Source organism: Manis pentadactyla, chromosome 12 (assembly GCF_030020395.1).
Source record: "Manis pentadactyla isolate mManPen7 chromosome 12, mManPen7.hap1, whole genome shotgun sequence".
In the NCBI taxonomy this organism is placed as follows: Eukaryota; Metazoa; Chordata; class Mammalia; order Pholidota; family Manidae; genus Manis; species Manis pentadactyla.
This window is the reverse complement of record NC_080030.1, coordinates 61,178,973-61,201,192: the sequence shown is the minus strand read 5'-3', so window position 1 is coordinate 61,201,192 and position 22,220 is coordinate 61,178,973. Positions and strand designations below refer to the sequence as shown.

The 22,220-nt window shown below is 37.2% G+C and overlaps 1 protein-coding gene across 3 annotated transcripts in view; it reads left to right on the top strand.

Annotated features, from left to right (window-relative positions):
* The first annotated feature begins 3,435 nt into the window (after nt 1–3,435).
* LAMA2 (laminin subunit alpha 2) overlaps nt 3,436–22,220 on the top strand; it is a 631,935-nt gene continuing 613,150 nt past the window's right edge. The window contains exon 1 of one of the 3 annotated variants that reach the window (XM_057489270.1): nt 3,436–3,761. In XM_057489270.1, the coding sequence (XP_057345253.1) occupies nt 3,653–3,761 (109 nt within the window). In that variant the 5' untranslated portion in view covers nt 3,436–3,652. The remainder of the gene's footprint in view (nt 3,762–22,220) is intronic. The other 2 variants (XM_057489268.1, XM_057489269.1) reach the window with 2 other exon arrangements.

Here is a 22,220-nt window from a genome sequence, read left to right as displayed (position 1 = left end):
AGTCCCTGCAATTCACCACATTAACCAAAGAAAAAAAAATTATGTTTATATAATACAGAAAAAGTATTGACAAAATTGAATATTCTTTTGTCACAAAAACTCAGGGAAAGAAGGGATTTTCCTGAACTTCATAACCAGCAGTTATTGAAAACCTATAGCTATCACCATAATGGTGAACAAATGACTGCTTTCCCTTCTGCTCAGAAACAAGGCAAAAATGTCACCACTTCATCTTTTTATTGGCGATCATAGCCAGTATGATATGGCCAAAAAAAAAATGTTAAAAATTTGAAAAGGAAGAAATAAAGGTATCTTTATTTGTAGATTATACCATCCTGTACTGGGAATATGCTAAGGAACTATAAATAAGCTACTTGAAGTGATTTAACAACTTTGCAGAATACAATATATGTAACCAAATCACTTGTATTATTATTAGCATGAAAATTAAATTAAAAAAACTACTGACAATACCATCCTAAAACAGGAAACAAAGAGGTAAATTTTAGGAAGCATTTTGAAGACATATACACTGAAAACTAAAAAGCACAGCTTAGAATATTAAAAATGTAAATAAGTGGATACTTGTTTGTGGATTGGAATGCTCACTATTGCTAAAATATCATTTTTGCCAAAATTAATGTATCTATAGATTTAACCCAGTTGCAAACTCTCTTCTATATTATTATATTTTGGGATAGGTATTGATAAGTTGATTTTAAAAATTGTATGGAAATCCAGAAGAACTAGAAGAGCCAAACGAGTTTTCTTTCGTTTAAAAAAAAAAATTGCAGGGTTTACAACACTTACAGCTACCTAGTAATAAAGACTGTAATATTGGCATAAAGACATATATTTATACACACACATATATCTTTGTATATCTCTATCTCTATATCTGTAATGTCAATGAAAAGAGTTCAAAAACAGACATATGATCAACTGACTTCTGAAAAAGAGGGATGGGGAAATGACAGTTTTCTCAATAAATGGTGTGGAAGTGAATAGATATCTGCGTGGAAGAAAGAAAGCCTTTTACTTCACGGCAAACCCCAAATGTATGAAATCCAAATGTACTAGCCAAGATTATAAAACCTCTAGGAAAAGACAGAGATGATAATGCTCATAACTTGGCGGGAAGCAAAGATTTTTGAAATTGGACATAAAAAGTATCAAGGATAAGTGAAGAAACCTTATTACATTGGACCTAATCAAAATTAAACACTCCTCTTCTTTGAAAGTGGTTTGTTGGTTTGCAAACTGGCCCGTATACATGGAGGGCATGGAGAGACCAATAAAAGAGGCAGATCACTCTAGACTGGTAGGTGGCAGTTCTTACTTACAAGGCTTGGATTGAGCAGCTGCAAGATGAGTAGATCTCTACACCCGCTGGTCAGAATCTTAAAACTTGAGTATGTATATTTAGAGGCCTTAAGACTGTGTCACTGAAGAAGCTTCCACTACAGGGAAGACTCTCAATGACCCCCTCCAACAGAAGCCAAGATATTGAAGAGTCAATGGACTGAGTATAGTATGTACTACATTAAGTCTTATATTTGACAAAAGACTTTTCTCCCAAGTATATATTTATTTTATTATCCATTTATGTGAAATTTCTGAATAGCTAAAATCATCTGTAGTGACAGAAATCAGATGAGTGTATACCTGTTTGTAGGGAAGGTTGGGGGAATTACTATAAAAAGGCAGAGAGGAAACTTTGGGGGAATGATAGAAATAGGCCATGTATTAATTGGGATAATTGTCAAATGGGAACTTACATTTTTTTACACATATTATATGGGTGCATTTGTTTTTTGTAAATTGTAACTCAATTAGGTTTACTTAAAAAAAAATCATAGCTCTGATGGTATTGGTTCTGTATTTTAATTGGGTTAACAACTTTGTATTTTTTCCCTGTGTTAAACGAGTTAACAGCAGAGATCATAGTTTGCTCTCACAATAAAGAAGACATGCTTATAAAGTTTCCTAGTACTAATATTAATGGAACTAAGAAGGATGGATAATACTGAGGGATATCCATTCACTTCAGCCCCATGTGGCCAGGGGTTCTCAATCAGTTCTGTTAGGAACAATACCCTTTTCTTATTAAAAGGCAATTCACAGATAATATCACCTAACTTCAGTATAATATGCTAGAAAACCAATAGACTGTCTTAATTATAAAACAAAAAAGAAAATATCATCTATATGAAACAATATGCATTAGAATATGTAAATACTTGGATAAAAGTACCTTAGTAGGCAAAATGAAATAAAAGCCCTAACCTGTTTCCATAGTCCCCATCAATGTGACAGACGGGGTAGTGATATTTTCCAGGAGATGATACCAGGAGTAGAATTGCTATCAGTTATGTGATTTTCTGAAATGGCAAAATCATCTTGGTGAAGTTCAGAAACACAAGAGTATATATTATTTTGTCAATTTATATAGTAGATGCATCCTGGAAAGTAAAAATCATGGAAACAAGTTTTATGTGCAAAATAAATGTAAGTTAGGTTTCAAGTATGATGTTAGGTTTTTTGTTTTTTAACTATATGAATGCCCAGCGGCCCGTTCAGAAGTCCCTGCAGAACAATTTATGGTATAGAATTGTCCTACATGTGGGACAACTAGCACGCTGACCTCGGTACTCTAAGCCGGTAGTAGTCCTAGTCACTGCGTAAACCAAAAGACATCCTTCAGATCTCATAAAAACCCAGTAAGGAGCTATTTCCAACCTTATGAGAATCACAGACCATATAAAACAAATAAACAAAGAAACAGAAAACTAATAAGGAGCTGTCATCTGAACCTGGGGTGGCAGAACAACTTGGAGAAATTCTGAGTTAAAGAGAAGAAAAGGCCACCTAAAGGGACGAAATTTCCAGTCTTGACAGGAAACAGTAGCAAAGGCTTTTCATTCTTTTTAAATAAATGTCTCTTGATCGAACTGAAAACCTTAATGTTACCTTTATATCGGTTATAAAGGTTTCAGTGGAGCCAGGAGCTTAATTTTATTTTGCCCTACCTTCGCCGCCCTGCCGGCAGTCGGCCAAGCAGTGAGTCCCCCGGCCTGATTGGCCGGCTTCCGCGGAATCCCTTCCACCCTGGGTGACCCCGGGTCGCCCGGGCGTCGGGGACGGCTCGGGCCTCCGAAGCCCTGTCACCTGGAGGCACAGTGCTGCGCACAGCTTTGCCAGGCCTCTCTCAGGAGGTACTTCCACAGCTTTGGTAAAGTTACTCGCCGAGCAGACTTTCCACAAATAATGCTTTCCATGTGTAGGGATTAGAGATCACACAGTGCTTTCCTATCAATTACTTATTTTAGTTTAAAAGAACTTCAGCTAACAGATCAAACTAAGGTATGAGCCCTCCTTGGAGGGAAGGACCGCGGCGGGAAAGGCCTTTTTCCCGGGGACCCTTTAAGGGCCGGTGCCCGGCCGCCGTGGGGCGAGAGCCAGCGTCGGGGAGGGAGGGGGAGTGTCCCCTTCCCCCCACCCCTCCCCGGCGGCGGCCGGGCCCCAGCCAGGGGCTGTCTCCTCCTTTCACCCGGCAGCTGCTGCTCATTCAGCTCGCGAGCCGGGGCGGGAGAACAAGGTCCGCAGCACCTCCTCAGGCTCCAGAGAAGTGGAGCCGCCCGGGGCCACCGCAATGCCTGGAGCCGCCGGGGTCCTACTGGTCCTGCTGCTCAGCGGGGGCCTCGGGGGCGGCCGGGCACAGCGACCTCGGCAGCGGCCGCTTCAGGCGCATCAGCAAAGAGGTACAGGAGAGGAACGGGCTCTAGGTGACCGCTTTTCGGGGTCCGCGGCCCCTCGCGGGACGCTTCCGACAGCTGCCGGCCAGGGACCGCGTCTTTGCTTTTGCCGGTGGGGAGTGCGCTTTGGGGCGACAGGGGCTAAGCTTGACCCAAGTTCACTTTCAACTGCCCGAGTACACCGTGTAGGGGGGATTGTTCATCCCCAAAAGAACACGGGCGCTTTTCATTGTTCATCCGTTTCTGGGACAACTTGTTACTTAAACATCTTGCAAATTGATTTGCAAAATCTTTCAGAGGGGCAACTTTTCACCAGTTAAAAAAAGTTTCCCCAAATCATACTCCAACCCTGCGGGAAAACGTTCCCCCAGCTGTGGTTCATCTTGGAACTTTATGCAGCTGAAACATCTTTCTTTTAAATTTAAGGTCTTTGCTTCCAACTATTTGAACAGATTTTGTAAAGTAGCTAAGTATGTGGGTTTTTTTCTTTCATGGCAATGGCACCTCCAGCTTCACCTTTTCTTTACCTACATTCTCTCTTCAGGTGTCCTATTTTATTATAAGGAAATTTCTCCTCTGGCTTACAGATGATACTTCTGTGTCACCTGTATTTTACTTAAGATCTCAGTGGCCACCTAGACACTATAGGGGACTTTGGCAAACAGTTGTGTTTAATGTAACTGAAATTCTCTTTGGAGTGCTTTAATGTTTATATGTATATCATTTTGAAACTCTTGGGAATCTTTGAAGTGTTATTTTATGATCATGAATTTCAAAAGAAGCACATGTGCTGTGATTTAAAACAATTTATAACACATTTCAGCAAGCTGGAAAACATGTTTCAAAGTAAAAAATAGTTAAATAGTTAAGGTTTCATTTCAGATAACAAAATGTTTATTCTAAGAATACAAAATCTGGATGTTAGCAGGTTTTAAGAGTTTTGATGAGGCTGAATCTCCCAAAGTTTTAAAATATACTATCTCTCTTTTAGTTAACTGGAAAAAAGCTTTGTCCAACAGTTTTGACAGTTTTTTCTTCTTATAATCTAGCATTTCTAGTAGTACTATTTAAAAAGGAATAAAAAAAGTACTCTCCTTGCTGCAATAACTCCTTGATTAAAATTCCTAGAATAAAAATGATCTTAGATGCACTAAGTTTTTTCTTCTATATTTGCTTTTCCTTCTCTGAGAGGTAAAATAGGGTCAATGTGACTTAATAGAATTTATGACACAGTGATTTGGAGAAGATTTCTGGCAGCTGATTTTTAAAAATACTACCTTTAAATATTAGCCTTGCTTAGTTATATGATATGTTTTAACAATACAAATACTTTAATACTGTTAGCAGCTGGGAGTGAAGAGAGGCCAGGAGCACCAATCCCCGTTTGCTTGGAGTGGGGCAGAAACTCCAAGCATGCAGAATAGGGATCAATTGGGTTCCTGAGAAATTTCCTTACTGAGTTGTGCCCTTCTTTCTCTCTCATTCTCTCTTCTCCCACCCTTCGCCTTTCTTCCCCTCTTCCTTTCTCTCTCTCTTGAGATCAATAAACTGATTTCTGTGGTCCAGACACAGGTGAGGTAAATGCAGAAGGGAGCATTTATACTGCCATTCTGTTCAGAGATCACCTGAATGCTACATATGGGGAAATAATTCTATGCAAAATAACTACAACATAAACTCTACTATACACTGCTGTTTTCTCCATTCCAGAATCTAGTATTGTGAATTTTATAGGTCATTTGCAATGTATTTAGAAATTGGATCAGAGATAGTTGAATTCTGTTAGTATTAAAAGTACATATAAAATATATTTCATAATTCCTTAAATTTTTTTACAGTGTTTTATAATTAAAAATGCCTTATATACATGAGCTTATTTCACTTTCAGCTATTATTATTCTTAGTGAACAAATTTAAAACCCAAGACTTGGAGTAGATGTGACTTAACTTCATGCAACAGATAACTTAATTTCTAACAACTAAAAGCATTTCTAGCAATATTGTTTATGCTAAAGTTCCCTTTTTATGGTACCAAGATTTCTTTCCATTTATTTTTTGGGGGCCACGTTTAGTTTTTAATGTTGTCTGTTTAAACACGCTTTCAGTAAAGATCATTGGATATGAGTTTGGCTGCAGACTTTTCTTTATCTTTATCATTGACTTTTTTCAAATATACTAGCACTGATCTTCTTGGTCAAGCATGAATTGTTTAGTATAAGTTCTGTTTTCCTTTAGAGTATGGTGCCAGTTTGTTAAGAATGTTGACAAAAAGCAACCATTCTTAAATTCTGTAATTGAATTAGAAACTTAATGAGATGTTTTCCTTTAAAATTTTGTGTAGTTTTTGTAGTATACTGAATTGTAGTCTGAATGCATTGATACAGCAAGAATGATATTCCAAAGCAATTCTTTGACTAGATTTTAGATTGATAAAATAGAATGATTCAGTTAAAGTGGTTCTGTATTTCAGTAAGGCAGTAGATTAAATCTTTTCCTGATAATTCTTGTGAATAATATGTGGAAAAGTAAATGTAAATGGTAGGTAAATTGCAACTGATTGAGAATAGTTTCCAAAGACTATTGCATAGTGGATTAAGGTCAATCCAGAAAGAAGCCTCTAGGGGAATGACAGGTTTCCTCATGTTCATTTGTCTTGGTAATGGCTTGATGGAAAATATAAAATCCAAGTTTATCAGAACTGTACGTGGCCCAAAGTTGATTCAGATGGCTAAGCTGATTGGTAACAGAATCGGGCATTTTAGGTATCCTTCTAGCCTGGACCATGAAGAGAATGTAGATGGTGTTGGTTTTACTATTTGTGCCCGGATGTTAAATAATTTCATTTACTGTCTTATGCAAAATATTTGTGTGTCCTTTATATGTACAGGGATGAGTTCAAAAACAGAATGAGAAAAGGCAATCTGAATTGCAAATTCAATATGAACATATAGTGTGTGACACAGTGGCAGAATGGTTAACTCTTGTAAAAAGACTCATAGAAGCAGATAGACCTGTTGGTTTAGAACACATCTGGGTGCTTCATTGACAAATGGATGTAAATTCAGAGGAGGGAAATCATTTTCAGAGGAGGACTCTTCCAAGTAAAGATGGTTAATTTGGAGAAAGACAGATTCAGGAAATCATAAGAGATCCTCAAATTTTTGGAAGGGTTGTTACATGGAAGAGTGACTAAAATGTCCTTCCTACAGCCTGAATTCAGATCCATAGAAGAATAAGACAAAGGAAGATGTGAGTTAAATGGGAAGAAATCTGTTCCTGCTCCCCGCCCCTCCCTATTCTGAACTATTCAGAAGTAACTGGGTGGTGTTGGAGCACCTAGCTTCTGGATACTGGGTGGTGTTGGGCAACTAGCTTCTGGATACTGGGTGGTGGTGGAGCACCTGGCTTCTGGATACTGGGTGGTGGTGGAGCACCTGGCTTCTGGATGTGCGCATGCAGTGATTAGATGTGCCAGTTCTCAGTGATGATTCAGGTTGGACTGCCTCTACAGTGAGGAAGTTAAGACATATCAAGACTCTAGTCTTTTTCCAAGTCCAAGAGTCTAATACTACATTCTATTGTTTTCAGAGTATAGACTTGTATTTGAACTTATGAATTCTTAAAAATGTTAAGAAAATATTAAATGTATATATATGTGTGTTTTTAGGGGTGTTCTGGAGTTTAAAATAAAGACATGTTTGAGACGATCCTCACTCATTTTTGGCAAGAATACTTAAAAACTTGGAATTTCTACATCATCATCAATTACACAGTTCTGAAACGTCTTGTGTTGTGAAGTATGAGAAGCCTTTATAAGTTGCCTGAGAACTTTTCAGAGTCTATATTGTGGCTGTAAACCTGAAATTAATTAAACAATTTTTTTTTTGGTATTTACTTTTGCTACATTGTAAATTGTTGGCTTGGTCACTACACAATGGCCTAATAGTTTAGTAAAAATGATTTATAACAGATAAAATATATGGCTGAGAATAAGAACATATTCAACATTGAGTATTATAGTTGTCCTAGAATTTTTTTAAAATGACAATAATTTTATATTTTTTGTCTCACATATCAACATACATATTGATGGTCTTACTCATAAAAATTTTCTATCCTGGGATTTCATGCAAACTAATGAACTGAATCTGTATCAAGAGTCGCTAGGACTATGAAAAAAATTGCACATGTTCTGCCAATTCTTCCTTAATTCATTTCAGTTAGTCTGGCTCTTAAAATAGGGAAAAACTGTCACCTACACTATAATAACTACAGTTTTCACCTTCTTGAATATAATTATTAAAAAACTCAAATCATCCTTAGAGATGATGCTGTAAGAAAACCTTGAGTCAATATTTTATGAGAGGGATTTACTTAAATAGGAAAAAGAATTTCTAAAGTAGTAGGATTTGAAATTTTTATGCCTAAACTATACTGCAATAGTATGACTCAGAAAAAGTTAACTTTTTGGTAGACTTCACATCTCAGTATTTTTTCAGTTCCCATTTATCTGAAGTAGATCATTGTTACTACTTTTCTGTTTATACATTTAATAAACACTGATTATTCATTGACAATGTTTAATGTGCTAGATTTTTCAATTTAGACTTCTGAGACTGAATCATTGTTCTGAATTCTTTTAATCCAAATAGATTTAGCAGTGAATAATAAAAAAATCACTTAAGCTTTATATGAGGTTTCACATCTTCTTTCATAATCTTTAGAATTTTGGGGCCACAATGGAAGAGGAGGAATTGGAGTCCAGAAAAGGGAAAACAAACTTCATCCAAGCCTATATATAACAACATTAATGGGGTGGCTAACTGTCTCAATTATAGAGTCCAAAGGAATTATCAAATACATGCTTGATTTCAACTACCTAGTAGGATTTTACCATTCTGGTGCAGCATAGCTGGAAGAGTTTCCAAGTGAGTTTTATAAAAAAGAAAGAATGGTGACTCCAGGTCATTTGTGCAGAATGCAGTAGGTCCTAATGTAGCAGCTGGAGACCGTGTGAAAAAGATCAGGAAGAAAGTATTGCCAATGGCCAGACAAATTGTTTGGCTTCTAATCCAGGAGATTGAGGTTAAGGATTTACGTAGAGTCACAATTTAGAAAGGTGTAGCTAAACTAGAACTTGGGCAGAAGCCCATTTGCAGCAAATGAGAAAAGAAGAGAGAGGTTAAAGAAGACAAATCTTGATTCTCAAGACTTATGCCAGGCTCAGTATATATCAGGCAGACAGAAAGAAGATGAATTTTTAATTGTACCACTCGGTGAGATGGAGTTCAATGGCCAGAATTTGTGTAGGAAATTGATGGGGTTGGAATATGTGTTATTGGAATGTGGTTAATGAATGAATGTGTTCAGTGAATAAAAGACTCACATACACAAAATCCCTGCTCTTGTGGAGTTTATATTCTAGTTGGGTTGGAGATGGGGGACTGAAGTATGAACATATAATGAATAGGTAATGTAATCAATGCCTATACTGTACAGAATGTACTGGGTAATGAGTTGCTTGACAGATACAGCAGGATAGAGGACTCAGGAGTTCTGGCAGGGAGAGAGGTTGAGTGCTATTTTAAATAGAGCAATAAAGGTTATCCTGATTGAATAGGTCATATTGGTGCAAACCCTTGAAGGTAATATGGGAATGATTCATACAGGTATCAGGTGGAAGAGTACTCTGGCACAAGGAACAGGTTTATAAAGGTCTAAGCCTGGAGCGCTGAGAAGGGCAGAGAAGAATGAGGGGTCAGGTCATTGTAAAGTTTTTGTCTTTTAGTCTGAGATGAGTGGTGGTGTTGAAGAGTTTTGAGTAGAATTAAGTGTATGAATGAAATTAGTATTTCTTTTCTCAAGAAGGCTTTAATCCACTAGACTAGTCCATTGTCCCAATGTAGGATTATTTTAGATCCATCTCCTGCACCAACCCTCCTGACCATAGTTAGGTAACTCCATTCCAGAGTATTTCCTCTCAACAACCTTATCACTGGGAAGCGCAAATATCTTTGTAAAACTTATTTTCCCTTTTGGCATCTCAATCTTCTTACCTGATTAAAAGAATGCCTATACTCTGAAACAACTCAAGTGTAGGAAACTTCTACATATCCTTTGATATTGCCCCAGTGCTCTTAAAAATATGCCATAGATTTCTGAGAGTAATTCTAACTAATGTGTACTTTAAAATAAAACCAGTTATTCACAATCCCACGTGGATATATATATCCTTGGAATTCTCTTTTATTACTAATTTCAACATCAGAGCTAAAGATTAGATACTATTGTTAAAAATGACACAATGATGTATTGATCTGATGACTTATGAAATTAACTTTGGAATGTTACCTATTGTTACAATCAGAAACTTATTCTATGCTCTATTTTGATTTTATAACTTCTTTAAGGATCACTGTAAGTCTTGCAGTAACCTTTGGGGTACAATAATGCAGTCTCACCTGACTAAATTCTATCATTTAGAACAAAAGATTGGTGAAGAAAATTGCATGGTTTCTCTCTTACCCTTCTGTCCTTCTTCCCTCCTTCTTTACTTTTTTTCCCTTTTGTATCTCTATTTGTGAATAATGTATGGTTCAAAGAAATGATTCTAACAAACATAACTTTTAAGAAAAGATACAAGGTAAAACTAAATTTTAGTAAAAGTCACTGATAATTACTATCTAAGTATAGCTTTGAGGTGTAATCTAAACTTAGAGGGTAAGTTAAAGCTAGAGATTTGCCTGTCTTATAAGTATTATATGGGTAAAAAACAAAAACAAAACAGTGTTTGATCCAGTCACCTTAAATGTGGATTTTTAATATAGCAGCTTATGTGATTTGGCTTTTATTTGCACTTGTGTCAATTAGAAAAAGATCATGGAGGATAGTCTATTAGTGGGTTATTACTCATAACACCCACTTCCTGTGCAAAGCCTGATCTAGTTCAAATAGGAAATTAATCTTTGTAGATTCCAAATGATGAAGACCTGAGGAACTATTTAATGCCTGCACTTGAGAAAGGATCCTTTGCAACATTAACAGTGTCTCTCTACATAAGGTCCCCTCAGTTGGCCACTCAGCCCTGCGCCTCCCCAAGTGACAGATGCTGTAGATTGGTTTAAAAGTATTTAGGACATTGTGAGCACATTTATTTACATAGCAGAGCTGTTTAGTAGGTTAATATAATTTTCCTCATTTTATAGAAGGAAAATAGATGCTTAGCAACCTGTCCAGGACAAACACAAATTCCAGGGCTACTCTTAGAAATTAGAATATATCCCTGCTCCTAATTCATGGATCTTACAATTTTTAGAGTTTTAGATCCTTCCTTATCTCTTATAAAATACTTTAGAAAAAAAAAAACAGCCACCATGTTCTACTTTGAGTTATTTTAGTAGTCTTATTTGAAACTTTACTAGGTATTGTGGAAGAACAAGAAATGTGGAGTCTTCAAGGGTCTTTTACATTTAAACACACATGTACATTACTTAAAAGTATGCAGAAACACACAATTTACTTAAAACTGTGCATACATTTAAAAATATTCACTAAATTTTAGTCTTTAAATTCATAGGTTTTGTATTACTAGACATTGGACTATAAAAAAGTATTGGCTTTCTGAAGTCAGCTTACAGACTTACTTTGGTTAACTAGAAACATAATGGTATGTATTATATAATGAATTTAAAAAATAGTAAATGTATGTGTAATGAAAAGAGCAAGAACCAAGCAGATAGCTGATAACTGCAGAAGCGCTAATCTCAAAATTCCTTTTGAAAAAATGTGAAATGCTTGTATCTTCATAAAAAATTTTAGAGTTCCATTTGAAATTGGACTCCTCAGTTAAGACAGAAGTTTTGCAAACCTAGATTTTGAGAGGGTGCATATATATATATGGTACCAATATGTGTGTATGCACGTACCATTTATAATTTAGCACTCAGTACTAATTAATGTACTTAGTACATTGCTATGGACTTGTTTTCTTAAATCATTAGACTTTCAGTTTTATTTAAAAATCTGGAATAAGGGAATCCAACAACTGATTTATAGAAAAGCCTAGTTGCCTGGATAAATGATTATGGGCCATAGGATGAATTGTAAATGGGATCATTGTGTTTTTCAGTCCAGTAGCTGTACTGTGAAAACTCTAAGGTGTAATCTTTTTTAAGTTGCTTGTATCATAAAAGGCTCTATTGTAAAGGGGAAAGAGGTTAGTAGAGTTTGCCACATCAAATACGTTTTTCCTAAAGCCCATATAGCTTCCACAATTTTCAATAAGCAGGCTTATTGCCTGCTATGCCATTTTCAATTATTGAATGAGGCTGAAAATGTAGAAGAGAACATGAAATAGTGCAGTTGTCATTTTGGATATCTACTTTATCTCATTGCTTTGTTGTAAGCAGTATATAAAACAATGAATATAAAACATGGAACAGCTATTTATCCTCAATAAATGTGAATTTTCAAAATGCCTCAAGAAAAATGAATTAAGTCTAAAAACTGTCTTGGTGCCAAAGAATTCCTTAGCTTAAAGCAGCACTTTTCTCCAATGCTGTGATATACCAAACTCAGTGGAGGCCATTTCTGAAAGAATTTGTTTATATACTTGGAAACACAAATGTATGAATTCAGTTTTAATTGGAATTTGTCTTGTAGTATTTTGCTACTCTGAAAATCATAGATTAGCCTGTAAATAATACTCTTATTAATATATACTGCTTTACCTTCAATTTCCATATACGTTTCTGTGCTTTGGAGGTAACTTTGAATAGAAAAAGCATAGGATTGGGAGACAGCAAGAATTGGATTCATAGCCATGTTACTACTTTTACTAAGAGTAAAATCCTGAGTCAATGGAATTTAAATTTCCAGTTAGTAAAGTAGAATTGTTAGGTAATTCATGTGAAAATACTTGGTAGCCAATCAGTAAAAAGTAGCTCCTTTCTTCTTTCTCCTTTATTATTTGATTTTAAAGCTGAAAAATTATATTTGCAGTACCTATGCCATCTCTTTTGCTTAAGAACAGCCAAAACATTCTAAAAGTATCACTGAGTAGACCCTAAGAGATTGTACATAACCGACTATGTCATTTCAGAGAGCCTGAAGGAGTCTCAAGGTTACACAAATCAGTAACGAGATAGGAAGAGACACAAGGTCCTATAATTAGCTAATAGTTATGTCAGTAGTTCAAAGTGAGAAGTGATTTTGACAGGCAACAGGATGGAAATTTTAGCAATACTCTGTGACTTTTTATATTCCAAATGTAGCATAAACATTTTTTCTAGGCATCTCTCATTTTTGGACATGGATTTACTAGGGATTGATAAACTCTATTTTTTAAAGAACTCTTTTAATATATGTGGCATATGAGAAAAAACTATGTGACACACAGTAAGTGCTCCATAAAGATTAGTTATTATTTTCAGCCTATGGTGCATATGTTCTCATTGATATCTGCTTGGGCAGAGATGTTGACACACAATGAAAGTTAATTTCAGGATGGTCTTCAGTGGGAAGTCTAATTGGATTGTAGAAAAGCTCTCAGTGTAGACCCTCTTCATTTGGACTTTTACTCATCAAGGTGAAAAAATAGTCTTGGAGCATGTTATTTAAATACAACCTGGATAGGGAGAATTTTTAGTGTGTCTACCTGTGTATTAAAACTAATTATAGATTCCAGATTTCAAAAAACAAAACCAGAAAGAACCTTAGGAAATCATATAACCCCAACGGATCTCTAGTCAAACTTGCTTTTCTAAACTTGAGAACATCAGTTATTGAAAAAAATTTAGACAAAACACTTCCTACAGGCCCTTTTACATTCAAAAAGTTTCAGGAGGCAGAGCCAACATGGCGGTGTGAGTTGGACAGTGGGAATCTCCTCCCAAAAACATATATATTTTTGAAAATACAACAAATACAACTAATCCTAAAAGAGAGACCAGAAGACACAGGACAACAGCCAGACTACATCCACACGTGCGAGAGCCCAGCACCTGGTGATAGGGGTAAGATACAAGCCCCGGCCTGGTGGGACCTGAGCACACCTCCCCCCAGCTCCCGGCGGGAGGGAGAGGGAGCCCAGGACTGCTAAACACCCAGCCCCAGCCACCCCCACCAGAGCGCAGACACAGTGCATGCGTGGAGGGCTGGAAACTAGGGAAACAGGGCAGCAAGAACTCTGAGCGGGTTCCGAAGCTGATGCCCCTGTGACAAAGAAAAGTGAGTGCTTTTTGAAAGTCTTAAAGGGACAGGGACTTAACAGTTAGACAGAAACAACACAGGTCACAGCCCAGTGGCTGGAAATTACAGGGAAAACTGGGCGCACTAAACCCCTGGGCAACAGCTCTGAGACCCCTCATGGAGGTAAACAGCCAAACAGCCCTCCCTGCCCGTCCATTACCCCTCTGGGCTTTGTGAAAGCAGAGAAACAGCCTAAGGCAAAGCACACCTCCATATCGGTCAGGCAAGACACCAAGACCAAGCCTACACACAATTACCCAACAAAAGCCACTAGGGGTCGCAGTTGTCCCAGTAAAGAAAGGCCAGTAGCAAGTGAAAAGTTTGGCCCTCCCAGCTGACAGTCAATAGCACCTGTCAACATGAAAAGGCAAAAACATATGATCCAGACAAGACTAACCCAGACAGCTTCGGCATCTGCTACATCTTCCCCTGAGAAGGAACCTGGGGAGATAGATTTAACCAGTCTTCCTGAAAAAGAATTCTAAACAAAAGTCATAACCATGCTGATGGACTTGCAGAGAAATATGCAAGAACTAAGGAAGGAGAATACAGAAATAAAACAAGCTCTGGAAGGACTTCAAAACAGAATGGACGAGATGCAAGAGACCATTAATGGACTAGAAAACAGAGAACAGGAACACAGAGAAGCTGATGCAGAGAGAGATAAAAGGATCTCCAGGAATGAAAGAATTTTAAGAGAGCTGAGTGGCCAATTAAAATGGAACAATATCCGCATTATAGGGGTACGAGTAGAAGAAGAAGAGAGAAAAAGGGATAGAAAGTGTCTTTGAAGAAATAATTGCTGAAAACTTCCCCAAACTAGGGGAAGAAATGGCCTCTCAGACCACAGAGGTACACAGAACTCCATGACAAGGGATCCAAGGAGGGCAACACGAAGACACATAATAATTAAAATGGTAAAGATCAAAGACAAGGACAAAGTATTAAAGGCAGCCAGAGAGAAAAAAGTTACCTACAAAGGAAAACCCATCAGGCTATCATCAGACTTCTCAACAGAAACCTTACAGGCCAGAAGAGAATGGCATGTTATACTTAATGCAATGAAACGGAAGGGCCTTGAACCAAGACTACTGTATTCAGCATGAATATCATTTAAATATGAAGGAGGGATTAAACAATTCCCAGACAAGCAAAAGTTGAGGGAATTTTCCTCCCACAAACCATCTCTACAGGGCATCCTACAGGGACTCCTCTAGAAGGTAGCACTCCTAAAAAGAGCACAGAACAAAACACCCAACATATGAAGAAGGGAAGAGGAGGAATAAGAAGGGAGAGAAATAAAGAATCATCAGACCGTGTTTATAATAGCTCAACAAGCGAGTTAAGTTAGACAGTAAGATAGTAAAGAAGTTAACCCTGAACCTTTGGTAACCATAAACTTACAGCCTGCAATGGCAATAAGTTCATACCTTTCAATAATCACCCTAAATGTAAATGCACTGAATGCACCAATCAAAAGACACAGAGTAATAGAATGGATAAAAAAGCAAGATCCATCCATATGCTGCTTACAAGAGACTCAGCTCAAACTCAAAGACATGCACAGACTTAAAGTCAAGGGATGGAAAAAGATATTTCATGCAAACAACAGAGAGAAGAAAGCAGGTGTTGCAATTCTGGTATCAGACAAAACAGACTTCAAAATAAAGAAAGTAACAAAAGACAAAGAAGGACATTACAAAATGATAAAGGGCTCAGTCCAACAAGAGGATATAACCATTATAAATATATATGCACCCAATACAGGAGCACCAACATACCTGAAACAAATACTAACAGAACTAAAGGAGGAAATAGAATGCAATGCATTCATTCTAGGAGACTTCAACACACCACTCACTCCAAAGGACAGATCCACCAGACAGAAAATAAGTAAGGACACAGAGGCACTGAACAACACACTAGAACAGATGAACCTAATAGACATCTACAGAACTCTACATCCAAAAGCAACAGGATACACATTCTTCTCAAGTGCACATGGAACATTCTCTAGAATAGACTACATACTAGGCCACAAAAAGAGCCTCAGTAAATTCCAAAAGATTGAAATCCTACCAACCCACTTTTCAGACCACAAAGGCATAAAACTAGAAATAAACTACAAAGAAAGCAAAAAGGCTCACAAACACATGGAGGCTTAACAACACACTCCTAAATAATCAATAGATCAATGACCAAATCAAAATGGAAATCCAGCAATATATGGAAACAAATGACAACAACAACACTAAGCCCCAACTTCTGTGGGACACAGCAAAAGCAGTCTTAAGAGGAAAGTATTTAGCAATCCAGGCATATTTAAAAAAGGAAGAACAATCCCAAATGAATGGTCTAATGTCACAATTATTGAAATTGGAAAAAGAAGAACAAATGAGGCCTAAGGTCAGCAGAAGGAGGGACATAATAAAGATCAGAGAAGAAATAAATAAAATTGAGAAAAGTAAAACAATAGCAAAAATCAATGAAACCAAAAGCTGGTTCTTCGAGAAAATAAATAAAATAGACAAGCCTCTAGCCAGATTTATTAAGAGGAAAAGAGAGTCAACACAAATCAACAGTATCAGAAACGAGAAAGGAAAAAACACGACAGACCCCACAGAAATACAAAGAATTATTAGAGAATACTATGAAAACCTACATGCTAACAAGCTGGGAAACCTAGGAGAAATGGACAACTTCCTAGAAAAATACAACCTTACAAGACTGATCCAGAAAGAAACAGAAAATCTAAACAGACCAATTACCAGCAATGAAATTGAAGCGCTAATCAAAAAACTACCAAAGAACAAAACCCCCGGGCCAGATGGATTTACCTTGGAATTTTATCAGACATACAGGGAAGACATAATGCCCATTCTCCTTAAAGTTTTCCAAAAAATAGAGGAGGAGGGGATACTCCCAAACTCATTCTATGAAGCTAACATCACCCTAATACCAAAACCAGGCAAAGACCCCACCAAAAAAGAAAACTACAGACCAATATCCCTGATGAACGTAGATGCAAAAATACTCAACAAAATATTAGCAAACCGAATTCAAAAATACATCAAAAGGATCATACACCATGACCAAGTGGGATTCATCCCAGGGATGCAAGGATGGTACAACATTCGAAAGTCCATCAACATCATCCACCACATCAACAAAAAGAAAGACAAAAACCACATGATCATCTCCATAGATGCTGAAAAAGCATTTGACAAAGTTCAACATCCATTCATGATAAAAACTCTCAGCAAAATGGGAATAGAGGGCAAGTACCTCAACATAATAAAGGCCATCTATGATAAACCCACAGCCAACATTATATTGAACAGCGAGAAGCTGAAAGCTTTTCCTCTGAAATAGGGAACTAGACAGGGATGCCCATTCTCTCCACTGTTATTTAACATAGTACTGGAGGTCCTAGCCATGGTAATCAGACAAAACAAAAAAATACAAGGAATTCAGAATGGTAAAGAAGAAGTTAAATTGTCACTGTTTGCAGATGACATGATACTGTACATAAAAAACCCCAAAGACTCCACCCCAAAACTACTAGAACTGATATCGGAATACAGCAAAGTTGCAAGATACAAAATCAACACACAGAAATCTGTGGCTTTCCTATACACTAACAATGAACCAACAGAAAGAGAAATCAGGAAAACAACTCCATTCACAATTGCATCAAAAAAAATAAAATACCTAGGAATAAACCTAACCAAAGAAGTGAAAGACTTATACTCTGAAAACTACAAGTCACTCTTAAGAGAAATTAAAGGGGACACTAACAGATGGAAACTCATCCCATGCTCGTGGCTAGGAAGAATTAATATCGTCAAAATGGCCATCCTGCCCAAAGCAATATACAGATTTGATGCAATCCCTATGAAACTACCAGCAACATTCTTCAATGAATTGGAACAAATAATTCAAAAATTCATATGGAAACACCAAAGACCGCGAATAGCCAAAGCAATCCTGAGAAAGAAGAATAAAGTAGGGGGGCTCTCACTCCCCAACTTCAAGCTCTACTATAAAGCCGTAGTAATCAAGACAATTTGGAACTGGCACAAGAACAGAGCCACAGACCAGTGGAACAGACTAGAGAATCCAGACATTAACCCAGACATATATGGACAATTAATATTTGATAAAGGAGCCATGGACATACAATGGCAAAATGACAGTCTCTTCAACAGGTGGTGCTGGCAAAACTGGACAGCTACATGTAGGAGAATGAAACTGGACCATTGTCTAACCCCATACACAAAAGTAAACTCAATGGATCAAAGACCTGAATGTAAGTCATGAAACCATTAAACTCTTGGAAGAAAACATAGGCACAAACCTCTTAGACATAAACATGAGTGACCTCTTCTTGAACATATCTCCCCGGGCAAGGAAAACAACAGCAAAAATGAACAAGTGGGACTATATTAAGCTGAAAAGCTTCTGTACAGCAAAAGACACCATCAATAGAACAAAAAGGAACCCTACAGTATGGGAGAATATATTTGAAAATGACACATCCGATAAAGGCTTGACGTCCAGAATATATAAAGAGCTCACACGCCTCAACAAGCAAAAAACAAATAACCCAATTAAAAAATGGGCAGAGGAACTGAACAGACAGTTCTCCAAAAAAGAAATACAGATAGTCAACAGACACATGAAAAGATGCTCCACATCGCTAATTATCAGAGAAATGCAAATTAAAACTACAATGAGGTACCACCTCACACCAGTAAGGATGGCTGCCATCCAAAAGACAAAAAACAACAAATGTTGGCGAGGCTGTGGAGAAAGGGGAACCCTCTTACGCTGCTGGTGGGAATGTAAATTAGTTCAACCGTTGTGGAAAGCAGTATGGAGGTACATCAAAATGCTCAAAACAGACTTACCATTTGACCCAGGAATTGCACTCCTAGGAATTTACCCTAAGAATGCAGCAATCAAGTTTGAGAAAGACCAATGCACCCCTATGTTTATCGCAGCACTATTTACAATAGCCAAGAATTGGAAGCAACCTAAATGTCCCTCGATAGATGAATGGATAAAGAAGATGTGGCACATATACACAATGGAATTCTACTCAGCCATAAGAAAAGGGTAAATCCTACCATTTGCAGCAACATGGATGGAGCTGGAGGGTATTATGCTCAGTGAAACAAGCCAAGCGGAGAAAGAGAAATACCAAATGATTTCACTCATCTGTGGAGTATAAGAACCAAGGAAAAACTGAATGAAAACAGCAGCAGAACCACAGAACTCAAGAATGGACTAACAGGTACCAAAGGGAAAGGGACTGGGGAGGATGGGTGGGTAGGGAGGGATAAGGGGGGGAATAAGAAGGGGGTTATTAAGATTAGCATGCATGGGGGGTGGGAGAAAGGGGAGGGCTTTACAACACAGAGAAGACATGTAGTGATTCTATAACATTTTGCTATGCTGATGGACAGTGACCGTAAAGGAGTTTATAGGGGGGACCTGGTATAGGGGAGAGCCTAGTAAACAAAGTATTCGTCATGTAAGTGTAAATTAATGATAACAAAACAAAACAAAAAAAAGCAGTTCCTGTGTGGTGACCTCCAGTGAGTTCTACACAATGGTATAAAGGGCATATAAAAGTGTAGGCAAAGGGTCTGTTTGTATTTATACAGAAGATCAAAGCCTAATTTGGCTACCCGGAAAATGAACTAAGATACGATATGAAAAAGAACTTCCAACATCAGCACTCTCTGGAAGACTCATGCCAGAAGATGATCATAAAAAAAACCCCACCAAAGATCCACGCACTGCTAAAGGTGTAGATGCACTTATCCCACCAGTTCCTGGACTTGCCATGGGAATGAAGAAGGAGATATCTAAGCTGGCCTGTGCAAACAGTAAAACAACAAATTTGACTGGATCTATACTGTTGGAACTCAACCAAGAATTAGGAGAAGTGCAAATTGTAGCGCTCCAAAATCTTACATCTACAGACTATTTATTGTTAAAAGAACCTATGGGATGTGAACAGTCCCCAGGAATATGTTGTTTTAATTTGTCTGATTTCTCCCAGACTGTTCAAGTTCAGTTGGACAATATCCTCCATATCATAGATAAGTTTTCACAAATGCCTAAGGTTCCTAACTGGTTTTCTTGGTTTCACTGGAGATGGCTGGTAATTACATGTATGCTTTGGTTATGTAACTGTACTCCTATTATGTTAATGTGTGTGTGCGATTTAATTAGTAGTTTAAAGCCTATACATGCTGAAGTTACTCTACAAGAAGATATGTCAAAGAAATAATCAAATCTTCCCATGTTTTCTTCCGCCTGCTACTTCTATAGCTTTTCTTCTTCCTTCCTAATTACAACCCTTAAATAGAATTCATGCCTCATATCGAATTTACCAAGTATCATAATTCTTCCAAGTAGTAAAGATACCTCAAGACAAATGCTGCGCATAGAAGCCACAGGGCATAAATAAGCAAAGAAGTAAAAAGCTAACCTTTTCAAACAATAAGGCTTCTCTCTCACTTACCAACTTTACATTTCCCTGTATGGCCCCGGAAGATGACTGGTTAGCCAGAGACGGGTAAGATTCCTCAAGGGAGGAACAACCTAAGACAGGCACAGTCGCAGGGGGGCCATCAGGTGAGAAATTGGGGATCAACAGAGGTGAGGCTTAGAACCTCACCCCCCCATTCTGAGAGAAATCTTCTGCATATGTGGATGTTTTATTGCCCTTGTCTAGCTTGGATTAACACATAGTCTACAGGCACACACCTGATCATCTACATTTGCTCTCTTACAACACTAAACTATGTTTTCTACCTTTATCTTGCATCTACCTACCACTTCAGCATTTTATTAAAAATAATAATAATAAAGAGAGAAATGTGGTATCCACATATAAATCAAGTATAAAAATCAAATGAGTATTCATATTTGAACTGACTGTTTATAGTTCATAATGCATGAGCAAAACCTAAAGTTTCTGTGATGACTGCCCTTGTACTGTTCACCATGTAACTTATTCACTATGTAATAATTTGTTCTCCATGTAAGAACTTGTTCGTTAAGCTTCAGAAGATTGGAGACTGATGAAAATTAGGCTTGATGTGAATTAATGATTGTGCATTGAACATTGACTCCCCTATACAGAATTTTATTGTTGTTAACCATTTGATCAATAAATATGAGAGATGCCCTCACACACACAAAAAAAAAAGTACACACTTCCAATTGTAAAATAAATAAGTAACCGGGATGGAATGTATAGAATAAGGAATATAGTCAAAATATTGTAACAACTTGGTATGGTGATAGCTGGTACCTTGAATTATCATATATATAAATGTTGAATCACTGTGTTGTACACCTGAAACTAATGTAATACTGTGTGTCAACTACCCTTCAATAAAAAATAATTATCTAAAAAAAAAAAAGTTTCAGTCATGTTTAACATGTAATGTACAACTCTTCCATTTTTCTTTCTGTTGTATTAGAAAAATCACTCGGTTTGTACTTGAAATTCCAGAATGCAAGTTTTAACTCCAGCCCTTCCTAAAGGTGTGACCTTAAACAACGGATAAGTCATTTTACTATTTTGAAACTCTATTTTCCATAGAAAAAATAAGAATAAAATGTTCAAATCTATCTTGTGGGGTTTTATGTGCTTTATATATAATATCAATAATACTACTTATTATTAATAAATGGCAGGTATGGCCAAAGACATTGTTGGTTGTGAAGTTTTGCTTCACCTCCTTTCTTTGACTCCCCCCACCCCAGCAGCTCTTTATATATTTAAGTCTATATCAAGAAGACATCTTTCTTTTTTGCCATGTACCTCCCATTAACACAGAAAATGTTCATTGGTGTGGAGGGAAATATTTTAAGATACATATCCTATCTTTACTGGTTTTGAAGATAATAACTGGAGATACTTTATATGTAATGATATGTTTTAAAATTCCACAAAATACCTTTTCTTCCTTCTTTACTATAACCCTTAAGCTTGCACAAAATACTTCGCACTCAACTTGCAAGAGTTGATTTTACCCATAGGGTTCCTGATATGGTGCTACTTAAGATGTGCTGAGAAAGCAGCACTGCCCCTTATCCATCTAAGATCTGAACTTTTATCTGTAGGTACCAATTCCTTTGGACAAAACATTGCCCTCTCGGGCTATTTTCCAAGTCCTAAGAGATCCATACATT